At 42.7% G+C, this 26,212-nt stretch overlaps 1 protein-coding gene across 3 annotated transcripts in view; it reads left to right on the forward strand.

Annotated features, from left to right (window-relative positions):
- RAD18 (RAD18 E3 ubiquitin protein ligase) overlaps positions 1 to 26,212 on the forward strand; it is a 588,315-nt gene that overhangs the window by 504,034 nt on the left and 58,069 nt on the right. The window contains exons 12-13 of one of the 3 annotated variants that reach the window (XM_085624485.1): positions 8,157 to 8,230; positions 8,328 to 8,488. The exons of 1 other annotated variant lie outside the window; for it this stretch is intronic. In XM_085624485.1, the coding sequence (XP_085480611.1) occupies positions 8,157 to 8,230; positions 8,328 to 8,473 (220 nt within the window). In that variant the 3' untranslated portion in view covers positions 8,474 to 8,488. Of the gene's footprint in view, positions 1 to 8,156; positions 8,231 to 8,327; positions 8,489 to 26,212 lie in introns of those variants that run through there. One more of the 3 variants, XM_085624487.1, reaches the window with a different exon arrangement.

Below are 26,212 nucleotides of genomic sequence, written 5' to 3' on the forward strand. Positions count from 1 at the left end.
ACAAATCACCCCCTGCAAAACAAGTTAACACCAATTGTAGCTAAAATGGACATTAAAACTGTCCATAAGGTATTGATCTCTAAAGCTCATTTCTATAAGTTAAATCTGTGTGACTTGTGCCTCCCTTAATGCAGGCGTAGATAGCATCAATACGTGACGTGATTCTAAGGCATGCATCTTCCTTCCATTATCATCATTGATTATCCCTGGTAAGGAGTCTTATGCTTTGTCACAAGAGTTCATTTCAAGGTGGCTACGTTGGACTTAAGTGATGGTTTGTCTGAAATGCTACAAAGTGATGGAAATTGCTCTTGTGTAAAACAACACCGAAAATTTCTGTCAAATCATAAAATGGCTTCTTGTGGAAAGTTCCAGCTTTTTCATCAAAAGTAAATAAGGAAATCAGAAGAAAAATTAGGCGGCTTGAAGCACCATGAAAAAATCGAACAGTGAGAGGCGTTTGTGGCATTGGTTTGAAGGCAATCGGTCACTAAAACATACTTTTACATTCCTACTTAGTGCTCTTCGACATATTCTTGACATTTGTTTGCGTCTTGAAAAATGTGTCCTTCTTTAGCCTGCTTGTTTGTCATCCTGCACGTTTAGATCCTCATTGGAGGCGTCAGGCTACAATCCATAAACTCGCTGCGTCTTCGCAGCGCATGGACCATTCATGTTGTGTTGCACAGCATGCTGTAAAAGCCAAAGTACAGTCAGTAAATCAGCATGCTTCCTGTCATTGACGTCACATAAGTGGTCTTTTGTTAAAACATTATGTCAGCTAGTGGGGTGCACCAGCATGAACTGGTTGCTATAGTTTTCAGGTAGGCAGTCTGCTGTTTGTATCCTTTGGGGAACTTGTTGGCAGTAACAGCGTGAACTCATTTGCAAGAGCGCAGATGAACTTTCTATTGGATAAGAGCACTTGAAAAATAGCTAAGTAGAGTTAGTAGTGTTTCTTTCATTCATTAGGCATCTTTACACTGAAGAGAGACAATTAACAAACAGTCTGTTTATTTTGGTATTGAATTAGATTTGCTGTGGCTAATAAATGTATTACTGTTTCGCATGACTTGGTGAGGAAGAAGCCTCATATGTGGCAGACTTTTATACTGCGAGAGGGCACTACATCTGTACTCACTGCTTAGATCTCTATGGATCGCTCCATGCTTATTGTCAGATGCAAGTTTGTCTCAAAGCCTTTACAGCACTCTTCAAGACAATGTGCACAACACCAAAACTATTCCTACACAGCCAAATCTATAAACTCAAACCCTGCCAACCACATGCAGAAAGCTGGGCTGCTGCTAAGTCAAGAGATGATATGCATATGCAAATGTGAGTATTTCTTACCCCTCTTCATGTAATTCTAAGCCTAGGCACATGTATAGCTACAACATAACCCCAACACATCTGGAGCATCCCCCCAAACTCTACACACAACAGCAAAAGTGTTCCCACACTGGCCACAGTATAAAACCCACACTCTACCAACCAAGCCCAATGAACAGAGTAGCGTCTTGCATGTCCTCCTGTAAGGGCTTTGGGACATTGTATGAAGCGCTCTACAAATTCTATGGTACTATAAAAACAGTCACACATTGCAAAAGGCAAAGACTTTGGGGTTCCATTTGAGGGAGATCTGTGACAAGGGCCTACACATTCAAATGTCCTCGCTCCCGAAGATCCTCCCATTCATCCAATCTGACCATCAATTGGAGGTGATGCAAGCTCTGGTGAAAGCTCACTTAGACAACTTCACCACAATCTATCCTGGGCTCCACAATGATCCAGGAAAGAAGTGAAGACCACACAATCAGACAGAAACTGCCAGAACCTGCAAGAGCAAACCATTGTGCCACTGGTTCCCAGTAGAGTCAACCAAATTCATAAATGTATGCACAGGGCTGAGGTCCAAGGGTACTGGCATATACTTGTGCCTCTCCATACACGAGGCGGGAATCTACGGTTCCCACCTCGCTTCAGAAAATTTAAAGAATTTTCTCATAACAAAAGCTAAAGAAGGCGAAGCCTCTGGGACTCCTTGAACCTGAAACAATTGCCAGAAGTTTCATTACACTACTGAAAATGAGTTCTACGTACTGGCTTTTAGGCGATCGGATCCTAGCAGAAACCAAGGACGTCTAGCTTGCAATCCTAGAAAGTTAAAGGCTGGTCTGTTTGCTGCTGAAGGGTGTGGAAACGAGTTCTCTCCCTATACCAATACAGCAGTCGCTCCATCTGTAAGGTGTGGAAGTAAGTGCTTGACTCTTTCTTCCACTGTTTGTATTCCCTTTAGGAATCTGAACGTCTTCTTAGAATTTTGAATAGTGCTTCTCGCTCACATTGAAGGGGCAGAGGTTGTGGTGTTACGACTAGAGCTGGAAAGGTTCGAGTCTAGGCGTCGCTCAACATTCCAGTGATTTTGGGCAAATCACTTAGTCTGCCCATGTGTAAAAAATAAACAAAAACAAGGATATGACCTTGTGTAATGCAACTGGTTCTCATATAAAGTGTTACAAAACCTTTAGGTTGAACTTGTGCTATATAAAAGTGTAAAAAAAAAAAAAAAGGGCAAGTTAGGAGATTAAGCCCCGTGTGCCTAGTGTAACTGGTTACTTGTGTCCTTTTTTCAATCTGGGACACACACATTGCAAGAATTATTAGCCTGTGCTCTCCTACGTTTCTCGACCTAAGGGCCTTGTGTGCTGCTCATATGTGCACTATGGTGCCCTGTGCTGCCCCCCATTGGTGGAGCCATGACACGATTGCTTTATCTTGCATCGCATGCATGGTCTGCTGTCCACCGGCATAGGAAAGTAAGCAAGGGCATAACATGCTCACGATTTACTTTTACAGGTATGTTATTGCACGCAAAATATATTACATGGTGCATTTCACTGGGGAAACGTTCATGCAGTTTGAGGTAGTCCATGCAGGACCACTGGTGCACACAGACCTCAACAACAGAAGTGGACACTCAAGTGGGTACAGTGCACGTGCTCTGCGTAAGCGGTCTGAGCCGGCACACCGAAAGCTCTGGTCAACTCTTCAAGAGCACGTTTGAATACTTTTTATTTTTTTATTTTTTACATAGTAATTGGGTAACATTGAATGGCCATTCGTCTAAATAATGAAGTATGCTTTTGTGTATGGGGCATCCTCTGGGTAGTATCTAACTATCCTGACTTAAATGGACTATGAATCCCTGAGTGTTAGCCCCAAGTGAGTCATACAGCGGGCCCCTTACCCCCACCGCTTTTAAGGTGAGTGGATCTCAAGTGTCATCTCACTGCCGCCTGTGCCCTCAACATCCGATTCTGGGTCTAAGTACCTGTCTTGTTTCTTCTTTGTAAATTAGGTCATTCATTTTATTTCTTGCATTATAGAAATGACAGTATGGATCTGTTTGCTGAAATCCCAAGTAGGAGTGTGAATAAATCCAAGGTTGAAGGAAACAGAGCTGCAATAGCCGGGAGGGTCTCCAATAAAAGAGCAGCATACATAAACATTCCGACAGATACCTGCTGGATGTCTGGTACTCAGAAGCCAAAATATGTTTCATCTGGACTGAAAGGACTAGAGATTTCAGCATCTTGTGGTTGTCCATAAAACTGGCTTACGACAGCGCCACCTAGGAAATGAACTTGCTGGGCGTAACTGTGGAGCAAGAGGTGTTCTTGATTCGATAGTGCATGTGCCTAGAAGCAGTCCTTTGGATGCCAGCTGGCATGATGGCTTTAAAAACAGATTAAAATTACTAAAAGAATAAAAAGGAATTAAAAGAAAATAAGAAACCAAGCCTAAAACAACACCAGTCTCTCTAGCCATTAAAAGAAAGTCTAAAAATGTTCTGGAAAGCTGAACAGAAAGGTATGTTTGGTATTTAAAAATTCAAGTCATGCGACAAGGTCAAGCAAATGTATACAGAGAAATCAGAACAATTGAAACTACTTGATATTCCGAATAAGAAGCCACTGTCACTCACTAAAGAATATCCCGGCAGTCGATTCAGCAATATAAAATATATCCTGCTTACCTTTCTACTTCCTATCTTTCTTTTGCCTCTCCTGGGGCTGGGTTTTCACTGAGCTGCCCAGGAGGCCAATGTGAGGACAGTATAAGTCACCTCTGCTATAGCCACAAGGTATGTATTTAACTTCCTTAAGTGGGAGGAAGGGTCTGGCGGTGTCACCCTGAAATTGCTCCTTCGGAGTTTCCTCATGGTAACTTTTTGGCCAAGTTTAGCATCTCCATTTTTTAGATTTCGTGACGTACAACACTGCATTTAGTATTATTTATTGTTTGATACTATGCAGACTAGACAAAACAATCATAACACAGGTACATTACATTAAAAGACAAACTAAGGAGGTAATGCATCGTAAGATAATAAAAACAGTTACATTACTAAGCTCCTTGATTCATGGACGTGACACTCTGCCTTTAATATTGACCCTAAGGGAAATTACATCTCTGGAATGTGCAAATAGATTGGAAAATATCACACTGTTCATTTAAAAACATACAAAATTGAAAACATTAAAAGGTCACAAATAAAGTATTGATCAATAAAATAATTATACAATATCAATTTACAATATGTCTTGTGTAGATATGTTTTGATTCCAAGATATAAAACGTAGTGGCGGTTGCCACCAGGTAGTTATAGTTAGGTCTGCTTTTCCATAGAAAAAGTGAGTGCTGTAGTTAGCTGCCAGCAAGTGAGAAAAATGTTGCTGGTAGTCAATACAGTACTCGGGGATTTATTCCTCTGTCCTGAAGTTGTGTTTTAGAAAAAAAAGATATATGAGAGCAGAGTATGGATACCCTGACAGCCTACGCCTCATGGGGGTGTCCCAGAGAGACCTCCCCCAGAGCCAAAAAGAAAAAAACCAGCAACAATTGCAGTGATCTTGCAAGACTCTCCCTGTGCCTCCTGGGGCCCTGGAGAGCCCACACCCAGGGCCAAGATGACTTTTTTTTATGGGGGAGAGGGATTGGGGGCAGGCGGCCCTCCTCCACGAGACTCTAAAGGCCCAAAGAACCTTAATTCTCAATCATCAACGCTACTTTTAACCTCAGTATCTACTCTACCGTATCGGAAACCTGAGACAAACAAATGCAAAACCTATGAATCTACTTGCAACGAGCCTGTGTTGAATGAAACTCCAATGTAAAGCACAAAACCCCTGGAAAGAAGTGTAGGGGGGTCAGTCAATTGTAACTTTTTGAGGCGCATCTTGACTTTGCCCAGATCGACTTGCAGTAGCTGGAATGCAGTGAGAATATGGCAATGAGTGACATATCTCTGCTCAAGGAAGGTGAATCCAGCCTGCACAGTGCTTTGCGTGCGCCATGGTGGGATCTTTCTTGCTATAGTTTTCTTTGCACAGTGTGGAAGTTCATATCAGCTTTAGGTTAATCTGAGGGCCTGCATCAGTTCTTACAATGTCCTTGCTTTCTATCAGCGACTAACATCCGGCTATCTCTGCAGCTGTTAATAATTATTCATATCTAATTAGTTTGTGAGTTATGATAGTCAGTAGCCTCTGGAAGACGTTTCATTCCTGGAATTATGCATCCATGCAAAGCTATTAGCGTTCCTAGAATGTTACATTCTGAATAATATTCCATTTGAACTCAAATTGTTGGCTGTATTCCTTGAACTGGTGGTAGATGTAAGAGTATCTGATGGGAACACCACATGCGGATTTGGACCATTTAAGTGTGCGTCCTCCTGCTGTTCATTAGAAGAACAAATACTCTCCACACGGCATCCCTGCACATAAATGTAACCAGCTTGTAATCTGGGCCTTGGTCCTAGGCAAATAAGCGTGAAGGACTTGGAGAGATGTCGGTGGCTGGCGGAGATTCTGTGCTTGTTGAGTATTGTGACATCTCTAGTTGTCTTTGGCCCAATCTTAGTGGCACACTCTCTGATCGATATTAAATTGAGTTTCAGACGAGGTGCTGTATTGCTTAAGAACACATTTAAATAATTTGAGTACACACTGATTGAAGCGAAGAAAAACAATCCCTGGTAATATATACAAGGTGAAAAACTCCATAGGCATTCATCTGTCATCTCCCTAGCGGACATGATTTTTCAGTTCCGAAACTATTATGGTAACTTACACTTTTTCCTTTCTAAATTTTCCAGGGAAGGTTCGAAACCTTAAGCAAAACTTTCTCAAGACTGCTCACATTCCATGGAATCATATATCGCTTTAAAATTAAAGAGGCTGAACAATAACAACATTGAGCACATTTTATAATTCTCATCCAGGGCCAAGCAAATTTAGTCCACCAAGCCTGCTGCATTAAATGGATGGTGCTCTAATGTGAAAACTCATGCTTGCTGATCTTAGAAGCAGGTTTGCTTCATGCCACTGCCTGCATGTTTGTTTGTTGCACAGAGCACATCTATCACCCCACTGGCGTATCATGGGGCTAAAATCAAGTCATAAACTAACTCATTTCTGATATATATCAAATCTCTCCATTCAGCCTGGAGAGGAGAAACGAGGTCTTCAAATTCCTCCTGAGTCTCATATGTTCTGATTCTCTTTGAAATATGTCAGGGAACATGTTCTACTTTTGGGCTTTCGTTACCGAAAAAAAGCTTTGCCAGCCACGGACCTAACTTTAACTTTCAGAACTGTAAAATGTAATTGGGAGGATGATCTCAGAGTATGTGAGGCACAGTGCATCTGAGATCAGAATCTGAGAGGTGAAAGACCTGGTTGATGGATCACCCTTTGCACCAGACAGAGTGATTTAAACAGGATTCTCACTCTTACTGGGAGCCGATGGTTTTTCGCCAACACTCGACAGATGTGACGGCTACACTGCAGACCCGTAGCCAATCTTGCTGCCAAGTTTTGGATCATATGTAATTTTTAAGAAGGTAGACTGGTAGTCCCAGGTATAATGAGTTGGAGTAATCTAGGTGAGATGACGCAAATGCATTCAGGATAGCAATCTTTATAAGATTAAGTGAATACATGATGTACTTGCTTAACTGAATGTAGTTGACATAGACAAGTCTTAGCCATAGTTTATACATGATCTTTAAAAGGTAGGGCAGCATCAATTTTAATGCCCGGATTGTAATCTTTCGGCACCAGTGAGGGGGAAAGGTCCTAGGTTGCTTGGCCAAAAAGTTGATGGAAGTGGTGTCGTAGGCTTGAGGAGGCTTCGGATCTGATTTATGTAGCCCTTGTGTTTCAGATGGTTAGAATTCATCCAACTTTGGTCTTTTGACTTTTTGCAGCTTTAGCGCCACACTCTCTAAAGCAAGCTAATAACGGTGTGTCATCAGTATACAAAAATAATTTTAAACCAAAGGACTCAATCAACCAAGCCAGTGTTTCCAATACAAATAAGCAGAGGCCACAAGACTGAACCCTGGGGGGTGCCACATGAGCACTGTCTCAAACCAGATCTGTGGAATGTTAATTTGACTTGGAAAAACTGCTTGATAAGAATCTTTAAACCATTTTAGAGCAATATCTTGTCTCCAATTGTTCCTAATTGTGGAAAGAAGAATGACATGATTTATTTTTTCATATGCCTCCGTTAAGTTATTCAATATCTGAGCTGTTGGTGTATCACAATATGCCATGTGTGTTAGCTTGTCCAGAACAATAGTCAGTTCAGTGCTGTGTCTTTCGCTGAAACCCATTTGGGCCAAAGATAAAAAGTAATTGGAAGTCACATAACTGATAATTGCTGGGATATGAACTTTTCGCAAAATTTTATTGAGAAAGGGTAATTGAGAGACTAGTCTATCATTTGAAATATCTGTGGGTCCAAGCCTGCCTATTTCAATAAAGAGAGACTGAGGCTCTTTTAAGACTATTGGAGAAAGTGTGTTCATTCAAAGATGAATTCACACTTGCTCCAGTCTATTGGAAGGTATTCTTTTTATAACTTTGCGGGTAATGGAACTGCTGAGGACCCAACGGTCTACATTGCTTCATAATAAGAGCAAGAGATTGTCATTAGTAACACAGTCAAACTCTATAAAAATTAACTTCAATTGAACTATTTGACACAACATCTGTGACTTGATTTCTCTCAGGTACCACGGATGATTGAATATCTAATATTTTCAGACAAAACTAACCTGATTGAATTTCTCCTCTGACCAGGCAGCTAATCCTTGCGCGGGAGGAAGAGGAGTGGTGGATCCATAATCACTTAGAACAGGGACTGCGAAGGACAGGTGACTTTAGAATTATATCTGAACTGAACTTTTCTTTAGCCAATTTAATTGCATTTATACAATTTGTTGACAGCATTCCATTCCATTTTATTTTCAGGATCTTACCTACGCCTCCACATCGATTCTAGGGATCTTAATGTGGCTTTCATCGCTTTTCACTCTGATGTCTCCAACAGATTTGGTGATTTATTTTGTTTCTTAAAGGATTTCATTGGAGCCAGCTCTTCCAGCCGTGTAAAGTAGATCATAGTGTTTCAAAATGACCTGAGAATTACAATCGCTCCCAATACTGTTCCAGCTCGGTATATTCCGGCATAAATCATTGGCTGAGATCCCACTCCATTTCTGGTTGATATTATTTACTGTCTCGGAAAAGCGCGGTTACACAGGTCACCGCTGTTCACAGGAGAAGGGGAATCTGTAATGATCTGTCCAATAGAGTAGGAAAGGAGCACATGGTTGGCAGTCAGATGACGTAGATTCAACTATGTCCAAGCAGAGCCCCTGTATATGAACACCCTCTTTTTAGGTCATATATATTAAATAGATCAATTCATCTGGCTACCCCTGTCATTAATTGTTTGGCAAAATAAATGTGCAGACCACCCAGCAGCACCAACTGCGCATTTGTACATATTGCTTCATTTAAGATGGATGCTTAAATGTCTAATGACTTCATGGAGACTTTGGGCGGGCGGTAAACCATTGCGCAGCTCCAGTTAATACTTGCTAGGTCTGTAAATCTGATGATTAAGCATTAAAATGGAGAGAGAGAGCATCAAAATGTTGTTGTTGTTTTTGCTATTGATAATTTCTTATAATTACAGCCAGCCCTCCTTCTCTTTTAGTAACCCGATTTGCTTCCGGTATGAAGTAACCTGTGAGAGCTATTGCCTTTAGTGCATCGTGCCTGAGAAACCGGTTTCGGTTATTGCTAAAAGATCCAGATAGCAGTCTAGGATCAAATCTACAATAGGAGATTAATTTTTGCACCGCTGAGCGAGCATTTATAAAACAAAATCCTGTAGTCATAGCCATACAGTTGAACTGAACCATCGGCGGAATTGGAATCACTTGTTTTACTGAATAAATCTCCGTAGTTGCAATAGTAGTTCTTATATCCTTCTCTCTCTATATATATATATATATATATATATATATATATTATCTACTGGCGGTCGCCAGTAGATAGTTATAGTTAGGACCGTGTTTCCATAGGAAATCCGCAACATTCTATTTGGAATAACTTTGGCGCCGGTTGACGAATCCTTGCGAATTTTTCAAAACTAATGGGGCGCTACGCTCCGCTCCTACCCTGAAAGTCTCGGGGGGATTCGTCAAGCGGGGGCTGAGAAAAAAGGGGGGTCCCAAAATGCGTTTTCCCCATGCATTTTCCCATAGGACCTTTAGTCCGAGCTACAGCCCGAACGGCTGAACAGAATTACTTGAAATTGGGCAGAGAGGTAGTCCTCAGGTCAGGGATGTGCCTTTTGCAGGTCTGGTGTAAATCTGTTCAGTAGGTCCTGAGAAAATAGCATTTAAATCAATATATATATCTGTAAGCGTGCTCCGTGCGCTTACGGTAAGCTTACCGTACGCGTACGGTGCCGTGCGCGAGCTCAATTCTGATTGGTGGTTACATGACTGTAAACATTCGAATCGGTCGAAATCAGACAGTATCGGCCGCCATTTTCTGTCTCTCGCACTGAAAAACAAAGGTTGATAACATGAAAAGGGGGCAACGAAGAGAGTTGCAGACCCCCTAGCGTTCGTCAGGGGGTTCACGAAGGACCAAAAAGTATGAAAAATAAATTTAATCATTTTTAAAAAAAATCGCGGAGTGCGCGTACGGTAAGCTTACCGTACGCGTACGGTAAAAAAAAAAAAAAAAAAAAAAAGAATTAACAATCACATTTAATATATAAATCTAAGGACCCCCAAGGGAGAAAAAAACAATTGATATTTTCTAAAAAATGTCGAGGTGTGCACGGTACGAAATGCGCAACGTGGGCGCTCGGTGCGCGAAGCGCACCGAGTGCCCACAGCGCGCGCACGGTGCCAAAATTAAAAATAAATACATAACTTAGCATTTAAAAAACCGTACAAATTCACTGAAAAAACCATAGGTTTCACACACGTTATAGTTAGGAATAAGCATTTAAAAAAACCTTGCAAATTCACTTAAACCATAGGTTTCACACAAGTTATAGTTAGCTGTACATTTCACTCGTAAAAAAACAATGAAATTCCACGTTATAGTTAGATCAGGTAACTATAACTTGCGCGACCGCAATGCACAATGTGTCATTTCAGATGTCATCATTGATGTCATGAGTGATGTCACTGACCATGTCATAAGTGATGTAATATGTGACGTCATCAGCAGTGCATTGCGGGGGTGCGAGTTATAGTTACCTGATCTAACTATAACGTGGAATTTCATTGGTTTTTTACGAGTGAAATGTACAGCTAACTATAACTTGTGTGAAACCTATGGTTTTTTAAGTGAATATGTATATATATATATATAAGATTTAGAAGGTTTTTTGATCGAATTTTTGAAAGCCCTCTTCCTTAGTTTTATCTGTAGTCACTACGCATGACATGTGAGACTAGAGTCAGCATGGTCACTGTCAGGGGTATGAAAGGCAATCCAGATATAGCAGTTCCTACACCAGGTGGCGACGAATTGACATTTATAGCAATAATCCACAGTGCACATTCTTGCTGATTCAGCAAAATGTGATGCACAATGAGCTATATGTTTTGGCATACTTTCCTTCCGTCGAGATTCCTAGTGAATCCGTTGTGTTTGTGTGTGTTGATGCACCCTCCCATGGCTGTGTTTAAATGGGCTATCTATCCAGTGAAGATGAAAACACCAACAATCATCATCAATAAACTTTAAAAACTGTTTCTTAGGGCCATATGTATCAAATAAAGAGTTTTGCAATTTTCAAATTGACATTTTTAGCAAATCGCAATTAGAAAATCGCAAAATACAATGTATGTAGGATTTACAAAAAATGTTGCGAATCCTACATATTTCTTATTTGCGAATCGCAAATTGAGATTCACAAATAAGGAATGCCTTCTCATTGATTCCTATGGGCTAGGAGGCCCATAGGAATGAATGGGAAGACATTCTCAATTTGCGATTACCAATTAGAGAATGGCAAATTGAGAATGCAATTTCAGGGTTGCAAGGGTGCCAAAAGGACACCTTGTTGCACCCCTGAAATATGCATGTGTTCACATTTTACGCACATACATGCCCGAAGGGCATGTATTTGCGACATATGGCACTTTTAAAAAATCAAAAAAGTGCTTTTTAAAAAAAAGAAATCGCAAATTACCACCAACTTGAAGTTGGTGGTAATTTGCAATTCCTTATGGCCAAATAGCAAATTTATGGTGCTTCCTGAATTGCATTTAAGGAACCGCAATTTGCAATTCCTTAATTGCATTCACAAAATAGAGAATTGCAAATTTTGCAATTCTCTTTTTTGCGATGGCCTTTTGGGATGATACATCTGAAAAGGCTTTTTCCAATTTGCAAACGGGACGATTCTGAGAATCTGCCCGTTTGCAAACGGGAGCAAGCATTGGCATAGCCAATAGGTCTCGCTTTTGGGACCTTATAAGTGTTTAGCCATGCAACAGTTGATGTGGTTGCACCAAGGATATTGTGCTGCATACCTAAATACTTATAAGGTCCCAAAAGCGAGACCTATTAGCTATGCCAATGCTTGTTGCTTAAACAGTGGCAAAAGACCTTTCCTATTGACATTCATCTCTTCCCTGAAACGGTGGGAAGATTTTTTTTTTAGAACAAGCACCTTATGTATGACTTAAGGAAGCTACTTTGTGCAGTGTATATATAGGTGGGCTGGTTCAGTAATACATAGATAAAATATGCCTTTGGATGAGTCTACAGTTCCGACCGTGGGTTGTCTCAGTAATACGTAGACGAACTGTACGTTTGGATGATTCTAGGGTTCAGACCATATGAGAGAGGAAATCTGGAAAAACAGAAGGAAATTAATTTACCGGGTGTTGATGTCTGCCCCTTTTCAAGAAAAATAAAACAGTTTAATACATAAAATAAACCAATGTTCTTTTTAAAACATTGGAATTTCTTTTACGTCACTAAGTATGTAAAAATGTGATACTAGTTAGGAAACAATGCCACAGAAGAACATGACTCACCAATTGCCTCTGATTAAAATGCTAAATGACCAACAACTGTCCATATAATTTAGATAATCAAACCACATATTTGGCTTATTCATTGTTGCATAATTCCGGTGGCCCAGCCGAGAGGCCACGGAGGCCGGGTATTGGGCTGCAAGCTATGTAGTGTTTTCTATACAAAAGAAAAAACATACCATGACTCACAAATGAAGCAATCCACAAAGATAAACAATCCTTTTAAAGGTTAATTAAATGCATGGAGGGAGTTTTGTTTTGGTTCACTGGATGATTCAAGAACTGCCCAGGCTGCTCAAGTGATAGGGCAATATTATTGGAGAGCATATACATTATTGTGGGAGTAAATACACTTGTTATTGTGGGAGTAAATATTTGTCCTTATTGTGTGAGTATATACCAGGCTTCATTGTGGCAATATAGTCACCCTTTTATTGTGGGAAAAAATACACATCTTTATTGTGCACGAAAATAAACGTCTTATTGTGGGAGTAAATGTTTATCCTTATTGTGGGAGTATATGCAACTCTTTATGGTGGGGATAAAAACACTCATTTATTGTGGGAACAAATACACCGCTTTATCGTTGGAATAAATGTATATCCTTATTCTCGGATTATACACTAGCCTTATCGCGGGAATAAATGCATGTCTTTATTGTAGGAATAAATGTATGTCCTTATTCTGGTAGTATATACAAGCCTTATTGTGGGAATAAACACATGTCTTTGTAATAGGAATACACGCTTTCCCTCAATAAACACATTTATTGGGTGGCAAACTACTGTCCTACATAGAATCCAAAAATGCACTTCCAGTACCACTCCAAACTCTAAGAAATGTATTGTAGCAAGATCTTAAAGTGATACCCCGCAGCACTTGGAACCCCAAAGACAGAGGCACTCGGTGAAAACTAAAGAAATAAACATTTTATAATTCACAAAAAAACAGAGACGTCCTGTGCGTCACCCATCCATACACATATGACACTGCAAAGATCTCACATGATTTAATTCATTTTACTTTCACACATGCCTCCCCATATCAACTAAACACTGATCAGATGCCACAAATAAGGGCGTGTAAATACTCCCACAATTACGGTACTGCTTTGCGGTGAGCACACCGGGCCGAGGCATTGTAACATGGAATAAACGTGTTTTGCTTTAAATGGCGGTCATATCAATTTCAAATACATGCACAAAAATGTCGCCTTTCCGGAAAAGCACTTTATAGTTTCTGGCTGGCTTGACCCTGAGGTGAACTATCTTCCTAATATATGGAGTCACTTCACCAAAGTGCAGAGAGGGGGTGGGCGGGATGTCTGCCTCTTCAATCGACAGCCGTCTGCCCATTCTGTTCCTGCTGCTGTCTCCATGACTGCGCAAGGGCAGTGCCAGACAGGAGTACCCAAGAGCAAGCCAAGGGTCACAGCTACTACTAATTGGCACCCATGCCCCTGGTACCTGACTGGAGGAGGCTGGCACACGCTGCCCAGGAGCCTGGCACTCTGTATAAAAGCTTGCAACAACATACCAATCGTCCTAGAGAATGGTACTTAATATTATACAAAGGACAAAATAGTGGCGTCAATCATTTGTGTGTTGTATGTCTGCAGTCTGCTACAGGAAGAGTTTGGAATCCATACTGGTTATAGAAGTTAGAATTGAGATGACTACGGTTCTGGAAATTTATGAGAGGCAAGTGAAGGAGTAGGAAAGGAAGCAGGAAGTGGGATAAGGGAGGGGGTGGCAAATGGTGAGCACTTTCGCGGCCGCTTTGATGTTCTCAGTGGCCGCGCGGCTCACTGAGAACATCAAATGCTCTATCCCTTTAAGTGAACGCTTTAACCGTCCATCCTAACCGTGACCATTCTGTCTATCCCTCAAGGTGAACCCCTTAACCGTCCACCCTTAACTTGACCATTCTGTTTATCCCTTAAGGTGAACCCTTTAACTGTCCATCCTAACCCTGCTCATTCTGTCTATCCCTTAAGGTGAACCCCTTAGCCGTCCACCCTTACCTTGACCATTCTGTCTATCCCTTAAGGTGAACCCCTTAACCGTCCACCCTTACCTTGACCATTTTGTCTATACTTTAAGGTGAACCCCTTAGCCGTCCACCCTTACCTTGACCATTCTGTCTATCCCTTAAGGTGAACCCTTTAACTGTCCATCCTAACCCTGCTCATTCTGTCTATCCCTTAAGGTGAACCCCTTAGCCGTCCACCCTTACCTTGACCATTCTGTCTATCCCTTAAGGTGAACCCCTTAACCGTCCACCCTTACCTTGACCATTTTGTCTATACTTTAAGGTGAACCCCTTAGCCGTCCACCCTTACCTTGACCATTCTGTCTATCCCTTAAGGTGAACCCCTTAGCCGTCCACCCTTACCTTGACCATTCTGTCTATCCCTTAAGGTGAACCCCTTAACCGTCCACCCTTACCTTGACCATTTTGTCTATACTTTAAGGTGAACCCCTTAGCCGTCCACCCTTACCTTGACCATTCTGTCTATCCCTTAAGGTGAACCCTTTAACTGTCCATCCTAACCCTGCTCATTCTGTCTATCCCTTAAGGTGAACCCCTTAGCCGTCCACCCTTACCTTGACCATTCTGTCTATCCCTTAAGGTGAACCCCTTAACCGTCCACCCTTACCTTGACCATTTTGTCTATACTTTAAGGTGAACCCCTTAGCCGTCCACCCTTACCTTGACCATTCTGTCTATCCCTTAAGGTGAACCCCTTAACCGTCCACCCTTACCTTGACCATTTTGTCTATACTTTAAGGTGAACCCCTTAGCCGTCCACCCTTACCTTGACCATTCTGTCTATCCCTTAAGGTGAACCCCTTAGCCGTCCACCCTTACCTTGACCATTCTGTCTATCCCTTAAGGTGAACCCCTTAGCCGTCCACCCTTACCTTGACCATTCTGTCTATCCCTTAAGGTGAACCCCTTAGCCGTCCACCCTTACCTTGACCATTTTGTCTATACTTTAAGGTGAACCCCTTAGCCGTCCACCCTTACCTTGACCATTCTGTCTATCCCTTAAGGTGAACCCTTTAACCTTCCAACCCCACCTAACCTTGACCATTCCGTCTATCCCTTAGGGCCCACATTGAGTCCTTGATAGGTCATCTGCTGAGGTGGCATGCAGATACCCTTGCTGTCTGTTGGCATCACTTATTTTCAGAAATGGGAGTCTCCCTAGGAATTTTGGAATTATCGGGGAAGTATGAAGGTTTTGCAGCAGTGAGGCCAGGTGAGGCCAAGCACTGTCCCAGAATCTACACTTTCTGTAGGTAAAAAGCATACAAGTCAACTTTCAAGGCAAAAATGATGGGAATATTTGCACGCTGCTGCGACACCCTTGGCGGGTCCTAGAGCTAGTGGACGGGTTCTTTTCATTGTGGAAATAGTGTACATTGGTGCAATTACATTATTTAGAACTGGTATGGCCTAAAAATCATTTTACTGTGGGTGATGAAAATCGGTGGCCTACTGCAAGAGGGTTTTTGGAAATGTTGAGGGAATTGAGTCTTCTCAGGCTGGTCGGGCCGGTAACATAAGTCACAAGTGTCATTATTTGTGCATTTTTTGGCAAGTTGGTAGAAACCCTGAGAGGACGGGGAGAACACATGCAGTGGCTTACGGTGAAACTAAATTTTTCGGTGTCAGCCTGGGTGAGCCAAGGGTGGAATTTCAGTGATGCAACACATAAGGGGAAACAATAGGTACTAGGACACTATTACCCGGACACCAAAAGCGCTCGGTCAGGTCCTCTTAGTACAATGGTATGTGTAAATCTTGGATCCCGTCAGCCTCCGTGCCACAAATCGAATGATTACGGCATGCAGACCTCTCATTTCAGGGTGGTGGTATTTGGAGGAGGGGGGGTGTCTCTAAATGGCCGTTTATATATATTACAATAGGGTGGTATGGCATATTATAAGAACGCATTTTCCAGCTATACTATGCAATAAACACATGAAGGGGAAAAAAATGACGGTTGGTTTTGCCAATGCTTGTTAAAAGTTACCTCTGCTCTTTTGAAGTCTGACTGCCAGCTGCTGCTGTTTCCTCTCTGTTTTGCGCCTTCTCTGTTCCGATCACAGATGTTACACATTCAGCCTCACAGCATGTGACATGTTGAAGGGTTTATTTCCCCGGTTCGTCGTTTGCCTGGCTTGTTTAAAGTTGATGATGTGTGCAGCGCTTCATCCCAGCATAGGCTGCGTCCCTCACCATACACATGCCTGCACTCGCACTGATGACGTGGTCAGAGAGGGCTACGGAGACCAGTGTTCATGTGCAGCAGCGCATCTCTCTACCCTCAGATCAGGCGCCCTACGGTCGTAGTGTGAGACCGTTTAAGCACTACACACGGCAAGCAAGATGGCAGTTTCAGCGGCTCATCTTGTAACCTTGAGGGAGGCACAACGTCCATTCCAAATCACAGTGAGCTGGCTGTAATTGAAGGTGAAAGCCCAAGTTTGCAAGTGTTGATGCTTTCCCCTAAATGAGGTGACATGACAGCCTGAAACAGCAGTGACAATGCGGTGACATGAGAGCCTGAAACAGCAGTGACAAAGCCAATAGGTTTCTCCTATGTGAAAGCTGTTGGCTATGCCAATGTCTGCTAGGCGTGTTGTACAGCAGTGTGGTCGCTATTCAGTTTGACTAAATGTTAGTGGTGTGGGGTAGAGGAGAGTGAAGTAGTATAGAATGGAATGGAATGGAGTGGAGTGGAGTACAGTAGAGTGACACAGACTTGAGTGGCAAAGGGTGATGTAGAGTGGCTTAGGTTAGAGTAGTGTTTAGTGCCGTATGGTCCCATGTGTGGAGTAGTGTGGTGTGGACTGGCATAGCGTGGCTTAGAGTAGAGTGGGGTAGATTCGATTTGTATAGAGTGGAATGGTGTGGAATAGAATGGCATAGAGTGGCATAGGATAGAAGGGAGTGGCTTAGAGTGAAGTGGAATAGAATGGAGTGGCATTGTGAGGGATGGAGTGCCATAGATTAAGTTGATATAGAGTGGAGTGGCTTAGAGTTGAATTATGTATAGTGGCTTAGAGTGGGGGGAGTGGTGTAGAGTAGAGTGGCAGAGGATAGAGTGGAGTGGTGTACAGTAGAGTGGCATAGACTAGAGTGATGTAGAGAGTGGCAAAGAGTGATGTCGAGTGGAATGGAGTGGCGTATATTGGCATAGCTTAGAGTAGTGTAGCGCAGGGTGGCGTAGAATGGAGTGGCATTATCTGGAGTGCCGTAGAGTGTAGCATAGACAACATTAATATACATTGTAGTGGTGTAGTGTCGAATGCCATAGAGTGGGGTGGCGTAGAGTGGTGTGGATTGGTGTGGCATAAAGTGGCATAGAGTGGGTGGAGTGTCATTGAGCTGGCATTGTGTGGAGTGGCATAGAGTTGAGTCTTGTAGAGTGGAGTAGAGTTGCATAGAGTGGGGTGGGGTACAGTGGCATTGTGTGGAATGAAGTGGAATGGCATAGAGTTGAGTGGCATAGAGGAGCGTGCCGTAGAGTGGCATTGTGTAGAGTTGAGTGGCGTGGAGTAGTGTAGAGTAGTACAGTTGTGGGTGTAAGTAACTAAAGTGTCAATAGAGACAGCAAAAAAGGTCAAAGCAACATAAATAAGAAGCTGTATGCTTGTGTTAAAAGTAGGAAAGCACATTACACATCCAGGAATAATACTAAAACACTTATAAAATAAAACAAAATGTGTGTTCCATAAAGCCGAAGGAGAACACGTCCGTTCTCCAGTCAAGAGCTAACACACAAAAGAAAGGCAAGCTAGCGGGAGCTAAGCAATCAAAAGATTGCAAATGAGAGTGACAGCGAAAACAACTTAATGGTATGCTGTGGGTGGGTTGTAAACCCACGGATTTTTAAACAATATGTTGTCGCAGAGCATGCGCTGTTTAGGCGAGACCTAAAAAGCAGATTTTTCCATCTCCCATTAGTGCACTTCTCACAAACCATTTTTCTTACAAAATTGTTTTCCTAAATGTAATAACGCAAATTCTGCAGTGACAGATTTTGCAGTACAGTTTCCCAAGCATGTTTGTCTTAATCAGTGGGGCCACCTAGTCTCCCCCCACCCCCCAGGTAATCCTGTCAGTGTAAAAGACATGTATCCCAAGTACCTAACCAGCCACAGCCATCCTCAGCAGAAGATCATCTAAAGGGGAAGATTATTCTGGCTGGAATCACATTCCCTACTTTATAGCTCTCTCTGATGCAGAGCTATTGGGATGATTCTTGTACCTCTGTCAGAGCTTGGGAGAACAAGAGGCTGCAGACACACTGAGTTTTATCACATTGTGATTAAAGTGAATAAGCGAAGAGCAGACAGAGCCCTGCTGCCTCATCTCGTACAGTGCGGAGTAACCGTGTGAAATCTGAAGAAATGTAATTGCCCAAGAATTCAATTTGCCCCTCTGTGAATAAAGATGTGATCCAAGTTTAATATCTTTGTATGTTGTTTTTTATCCAATTATTAAGCAGAGTTGAAAAACGTAGGCAATGGTGTAAATGGTTTGTCCTTAACTTTGGAGAACTTTCTAATTTTAGGCTTCTACTGAGTAGGTTCCCGTCCACCAGGCTGCGATACACCCCATCACTTGTCCGTTGGATTAGCATATATTGTACTTCTAAGGAATTGCATATAGAATCCTACACTGCTGCCCCCCCCCACCCACTTCCCAGAAAAGAAAGTTATTCATAAAAACAGAATGGAACTCGATCATACTTAAAACATTATCATTACATAAGTACATCCAACCCATGCACAACCCACAAATATTCACCCTAAGCCATGAGCCTGCAGGTAGTCCAAGCACAGATATGTTGTTGTTCCTTGACGTGACAGCTATAAGTGTGTCAAGCAGCTCTAGAAAGAGGTGGGGTGCTGCCTTTAAAACTGTTGAGAAGAGGTTCTATACATGCTTTCCTTGGTTCTGTGATGAGTCTGAGTGCTGCAACAAGAACATCCTCTCCTACGCCTACGACATGCAACTCATATTTCCCTTTCAGACAGTCCCCCCAACACGACAAACAAGTTCACTTCCTGCATGGCCAAAATTGCTAACTGGATGAAAGCCAGCTGTCTGAAGTTCAACACCTACACTACAGAAGTAGTGATCTTTGGCAAGAACACTTTACCACGGGTTTCCAGCTGGTGGCCAGCCGAACTCAGACCCACACCCAGCATCCACAGCAAGAACCTCGGAATCACCATTGACAGCAAACTAAACATGACCACACCACCACTGCATCCTACTTTCTCACCCTGGAGGTGCTGTGCAAGAACTTCAAATGGCCCCCAAGCAACTCTATTAAAATAGTTGCTCACGCCCTAGTGACTAGCAGGTTGGAGTATGGGAACAACCTCCACGCAGGGATCACCAAACAACTCATCAGAAGACTACAAACCTTCCAGAACTCGGCAGCCAGACTCATCCTCAACCTCCCACACAGAACTCACACCACACCTCGGGAAGCTCCACTTCCTCCTGATACACAGATGCGCTCATTTCAAACTCCTCACACACACATTCAAGGAACTACACCACCATCATCATCAATCCACTTTAATCGATTAATTAAAATCATAAAAGTACAAGACAACATTTACATTCATAGACAAATACAAATACAATAAATAGCAATATTATGCTCATCATATAAACATACATAAAAATTATTTCATAACTCTCAAGCTAAAATGCATACAAAAACATGGTCACTAAAAAGGTACTGAACCATCACGTCCACCAAAATTTGAAAGTTACTTATATGAGACTTTGATCAGATTTGGTCATTAAGAGTTAAAACAAATTGCAAGGATACCTAGAGGACCAATAATCGCTATATATTTTATCGTATATAGTTAAACAAAAATTTCAATTGGCTATAATTCTACCCCTCATCCTGACCGCAGCCACTAAAAAAGAAGCAATATTAAAAATTTCCCACGTGTTGGTTAACAATTGTAAATAAGAGTAAGGCAGGTTTAGCCTGAAGAAAGCCCCTCTTGCGAAGTAAGGGAACCAAAAACTTCTTCCGGATCGCAGTGTAATGGTTACAAAACAATAAAAAATGTAGGGTATCTTGGATAGAGTAATTGTCACAGGAACATAAACCTGCATCCTCAGGTTTAGACCAGCTCACAAAGTCCCCTAAGGACAGATGTATTAAATTAAAACGGAATCTGGTCAGGAGCCAACGATGAAACGGTTTAGTAACTATTAGCAGATAGGATTCTATTGTCAATGATGTTTTTATTAGAGAATGAGCCCTTACTAATGGTTTTTGTAACTCAATCCCTTCCCTTTCTGCCATCATCATTTTAAAAAAATTACTTTTCACCCATTTCAGATCAACCTTCCTAATATTTTCTGGGTGAGCAAATAGCTCCTGACGACCTAAATTAGAGAGCGTAGATTTGACATAAACTAACCACTTGATATTACTCACTTTATCCAACTTAACACAATCCCGGAGTATCTCTTGGTTAAGGGTTAACTCTGGATTAAGCCACACTCGGAGCCAGCAAAGTAACGGCGCCAAGCTCAGAGTGTCAGATAGAAAACCCAGTCCCAATTCCTGATGTAAAGAAAAATTAGGGGTAGATTGTGGTACTGAGAGGAGATTTCGCAGAAATCTGTTTTCCGCTATCTGTAGTTCTAACTGGGGCTTATAACCCCAAATAGCGGAACCGTATTCTGCTATGGCCAAGCACTTAGATGTATATATTTTAATAATGGCCTCCCTTGGTCTTGCCCCCAACCGTTTGGCAAAACCTAAAACAGCAGAAGTAGATCTAATTACTGCATTCTTTTTCAATTTTTGCTGTGGGGCCCAAGTACTCCTTTCATCGAAAACTACCCCTAAATAAGTAAAAGAGGGGACAGAAGACACTACACCTCCATTACAGTAAAAGGTTCTTGGTTTTGTAACTCTACGACCTGTGGACAAAACATGCGATTTACCTATATTAACAATCAAATCCAAGGACAGCATAAAATCTCCAAATGCGTCTAAGAGACGCTGTAAACCTACCGCCGTTCTGAACAGTAGCACAGCGTCGTCCGCGTATAAGAGAACTGGGATTAAAATGTCTCCTACACGCGGAATATCCAAACTCGCTTTAATCAAGGTTTTGTCCAGGGCATTGATGTACAAGGTAAACAGCACCCCTGTCGAACCCCTCTCCTGGATTTAAAAGGTTTAAAGCAACTACCATCCTGGGATAACCTGATCGAAGCGGTAAGATCGCGATGGAGATCTACTAAAAAATATACCAAAGCCGGATCCAGACCTATTTCTAACAAAATAGACCACAGTTTGGACCTGTTAACCAGGTCGAAAGCTGAGGTCAGGTCCATAAATGCCAGCTTCAGCGTGCCCTCCTTTGCCATAGTGTATTTTCCTATTAACATAAAAAGGTTCAAGCATTGATCCATAGTACCTCGACCATTACGGAATCCATATTGTAGGTTACTTATGATTTTATTATCGTCAGCCCAATCTGTGATCTTGCCTAGTATGACTTTGCCTAATACTTTTACAACCGAATCAATCAAGGATATGGGTCTATAGCACCTTGGTTCACTCCGCTGACCCTTTTTAAAAACCGGTATAATTGTTGAGTGACACCAAGATGCAGGGGGCCCAACCAAGGCCACAGCATTAAAGACATTAACCAAAATCTTAGCCCAGAAACTGGGGTTATGCTTATATATATCAGCTGGGACATGATCTGGGCCTGGTGCTTTGTTACTTGATGTATTTTTTATGGCCTTTTCTATATCCTCTACTGCAAAGGTAAGAGGGGGTAAACCATGCTGCGAGAAGTTATTAGACACTAGATCACAAGAATCATTAGAACCATAGATCCCTTCGAAATGGGTCAACCATTGGGCTTCCGTAACATTATTGTCCTGGCAATTGTTGTCACAAGCTGAAAAAAGGGGAGTATTAACAATGGACCAAAACTTGGCACTATCTTTTAGGATATTGACAGATAGAAGGGCATCCCAGGTTTCTGCTTTAATTTCTGATTTCCGCCTATGGATCGCAAGCTTATAAAGCTTCCTACGACTCACTATCAAGGGTCTATCTTGTGGAGAGGTTTTCAAAGCTGCAATTAAGGCACGATGCGCTTGCGAACAATTTTCATCGAACCATTTTTCTTTCAATTGCACGTTCCCTTTAGACTTAGTAATCAGATCTGTAGCAATCTGAGAGCAGATACCCACAAAAGCTCCCAATGTGATGACCTTCGGATTTGTAGGGTCGTTACATAATGCAATGAGATCCCTGGTATTCATACATAAGTCATTAAAAAAGGTGGCAGGTATCACTTTGGTCCACTTAAGCCTCCTGTCTTGATCACAAGTTACCATGTTGTTAGGACCCAGTGTTCCCCCTCCAGTTTCTATAATCCCGGAGTTGCAAGCCAATTAAAAAAAAAACGGGTTGTGATCGCTAAAAGGCGAGAATATGGCATTATAGTAAATTACCTTATCAAGCAGATTAGGAGACAAAAAAATATAATCAATAATTGTCTCACTATTCTTAAATGAATGATAACGATCAACAGAATTTGCAAAAGAGGGTTCAAAAAGATCAGTTTCAACCAAAAGGCTCTCCAGGGCAGCACCCCGCTGGGAGTGCTCAAAATGAGGGGTCTCTGAGTTAATGTAAACCAGGTGATCGGAAATATAACAATAATGGTCACATAAATGTATGTTAAAATCCCCTAAAAGTAATATATGACAAATAGTGGATTGAATATTCCTCTAATCAACTAAAAAATGATTCAATTTATTCAAATGCTGGTTAATTACTTCACTATCACTTGAATTATAAAAATTGATCAATAACAATTTAAAATTATTTGGACGGATTACTTCTAATACCAATAAATTGGCCGAATCGACCTCTATTCTTGTTATTGAGCCTTTAAGATTATGAGATAGAAGGAACATCAGTCCACCTTTGGCTCTACCAGCCTTCGATGGGCATGCCGATAGGAAATAAGATCTATACTCATCTATCCAAAAACCATCCCCCTTCTCCCATGTTTCGTGAAGGGCGATTATATCATATTCTTTTATAGTATTCAGCCATAAAGGATCATCTCTTTTGGAATTAAGGCCAGCGATATTCCAGGTAATGATTTTACAATTTGAGCTGGAATCTTCTCTACTCTCAACTTGTTCATGGGCCATAGAAGTCAAGTCCACTATAGGCACCCCTGGCCCCAGTGGTCAATCATTCTGGTCCATCTGGGTGAGGGGGAAAAAACTATTAGAAATCAACGGTCCTATATCCCTAGAAGTGGGCAATGAAGATGGGTTTATTGCTGGTAATATTTCTGCCTTACCATCCCTACCATTTAATGGTCTATTGACGCAATCCTGGGGGACAAACCGGTCCACTTGAGGAAGGTCAATGAGATCATACGGTCTCCTGGGGGGGGGGGGATAAAAGAACCCCAAAGGCACAGCTCTGATATCCCCAACAGAGTGATCAGTTATGTTCCAAAACATTCTGCCGGCTAATTTGCAGTAATTTAAATTAACAATAATACAGTCCCCGGGGACACGTTTGGGGCCGTTTCCCACCCATCCAACTCGTCTAGCCATGATAATATTAGCAGAAATCCCAGCAGGGCCAGAGGAGTGACTCTCACACCAATGCTTAGTCTTTCGCAATAAGGCCGCTGTGGATTCAGTAACATCAGCCGATAAAGGTGGGACCCCAACTAGAACTGCAACCAGAGGAGTAGCCTCTGGTGGTAAATTAATTATACATGTATTAGGAGACGATGTTTTCCCCAGCTGCTCTACATTCTGATTACATGTCTCATTCCTGCTACCCACTACACGGTCAATACAGTTCTTGTCGCCAGTTAATAAAAGACCTTCACTAGCTTCTCGGCCATTAGATTCTGCCGCCTCAAGATTTGGTTTAACCAAAGATGTTGGCTGAGGACCCAATGAACAATTCCTTTGGACCACATCAACAGAAACAGCCTTATGACAGGGGTACAACACTGAATTTAACCGCCCACTATCCTGTAAGATACGCTTTGCATCCGATCTAAATGAGTCAATCATAGAGTCCAAGCGGTCACATTTTCTCCTCAGATCCGCAACACACATATTCATAGTGTCAATAACATCCTTAGCAACATTGGCCAATATGGCCTCAAAACGAGACGAGAAAATCTCTTCCACCAAATTCCGTAGCACCAATTGTGTATTATTGTCCAACACAGGAACAGTCTTTACAAGACTAGCTTTAGGACCCCTTTGTTTTTTACCGGCTTTTTTGGCTAAAGGCCGCGACCCCTGTGTCTTATCTTCCTGGCATATGGGCATTGTTACCCCCTCCATAACAGGGGCTTGCATTAATAAATCCCGTTCCCCCAAACCGGTACCATCAATCACTGGGGGAACAGTAGCAATATTTGGGCCATTAATCACAATCACCTCAGGATCCAGGGGTATAGAAGGCACTGGTGTAAGTAAGAAATCTTCGCCCTCCTTAGAAGTTAAACCTAATTCCCTTTCGGCAACCTCGATTTCGTTGTTCAAAACTCCCACAGCTGTAGTCAAATAGGAGATAATAGAAGAGGATTTGCGGGGTACTTTGGCATTAGAACCCCCCTGTACCTGATTTCCGGCTAGCTTCCTCTTACCCATTTTACAGACGACAGGGACGTGGCCCAGCCCAGTCTCCACCTGGCTCCGACGGGCACGGATGGGCCCGCCCTTGGCCTGCCCTTGGCCCGGGCAGCGCCTGGGCACGCCCGTGCTGCGTTGTCCCCACGGCGATTTTAAAGTCTCCAAGCGCCGTCTCTCTGACGCTGGAGCTGTGCGCGAACCCGGAGGCTACTGGGTAATGTAGTTTTCCTCAGGGTGCTGGCAAGAACACAAGAGCCATTCACCTCACGGCGACGTGACTACCGGAGTCTGCCCAAGCATCAAGCTGCCAAATCCAGGTCTGTAAGCGCGTCCCGCGCTGCGTTGTCCCCACAGCGATTTTAAAGTCTCCAAGCGCCGTCTCTCTGACGCTGGAGCTGTGCGCGAACCCGGAGGCTTCTGGGTATGTAGTTTTCCTCAGGGTGCTGGCAAGAACACAAGAGCCGTTCCCCTCACGGCGACGTGACTACCGGAGTCTGCCCAAGCATCAAGCTGCCACAACCAGGTCTGTAAGCGCGTCCCGCGCTGCGTTGTCCCCACGGCGATTTTAAAGTCTCCAAGCGCCGTCTCTCTGACGCTGGAGCTGTGCACGAACCCGGAGGCTTCTGGGTAATGTAGTTTTCCTCAGGGTGCTGGCAAGAACACAAGAGCCGTTCCCCTCACGGCGACGTGACTACCGGAGTCTGCCCAAGCATCAAGCTGCCACAACCAGGTCTGTAAGGAACTACACAACTTAGGGTCCACCTACCTGAACAGTCGCATCTCTTTCCACTAACCAGCCAGATACCTCCTCTTCACAGCACTCCTATTCACTAATATTCCACGCATACACAGAACGAGATCAGAAGGACGGGCGTTCTCCTACTTCGCTCCTACAGCATGGAACGCCCTCCCACTCCACATCAGAGCCTTGTCCTCTCTTCTTTAAATGCTACAAGAAGCTGAAGGCCTGGCTGCCAACGAGGACCAGGGAGGTGGAGGGTGACACCTTGGTACGCTTGTCGTAAGTGGGATAATGAGCAGCATCATGGGGCATGTGCT

Source organism: Triturus cristatus, chromosome 9, assembly GCF_964204655.1.
Source record: "Triturus cristatus chromosome 9, aTriCri1.1, whole genome shotgun sequence".
Classification (NCBI taxonomy): Eukaryota; Metazoa; Chordata; class Amphibia; order Caudata; family Salamandridae; genus Triturus; species Triturus cristatus.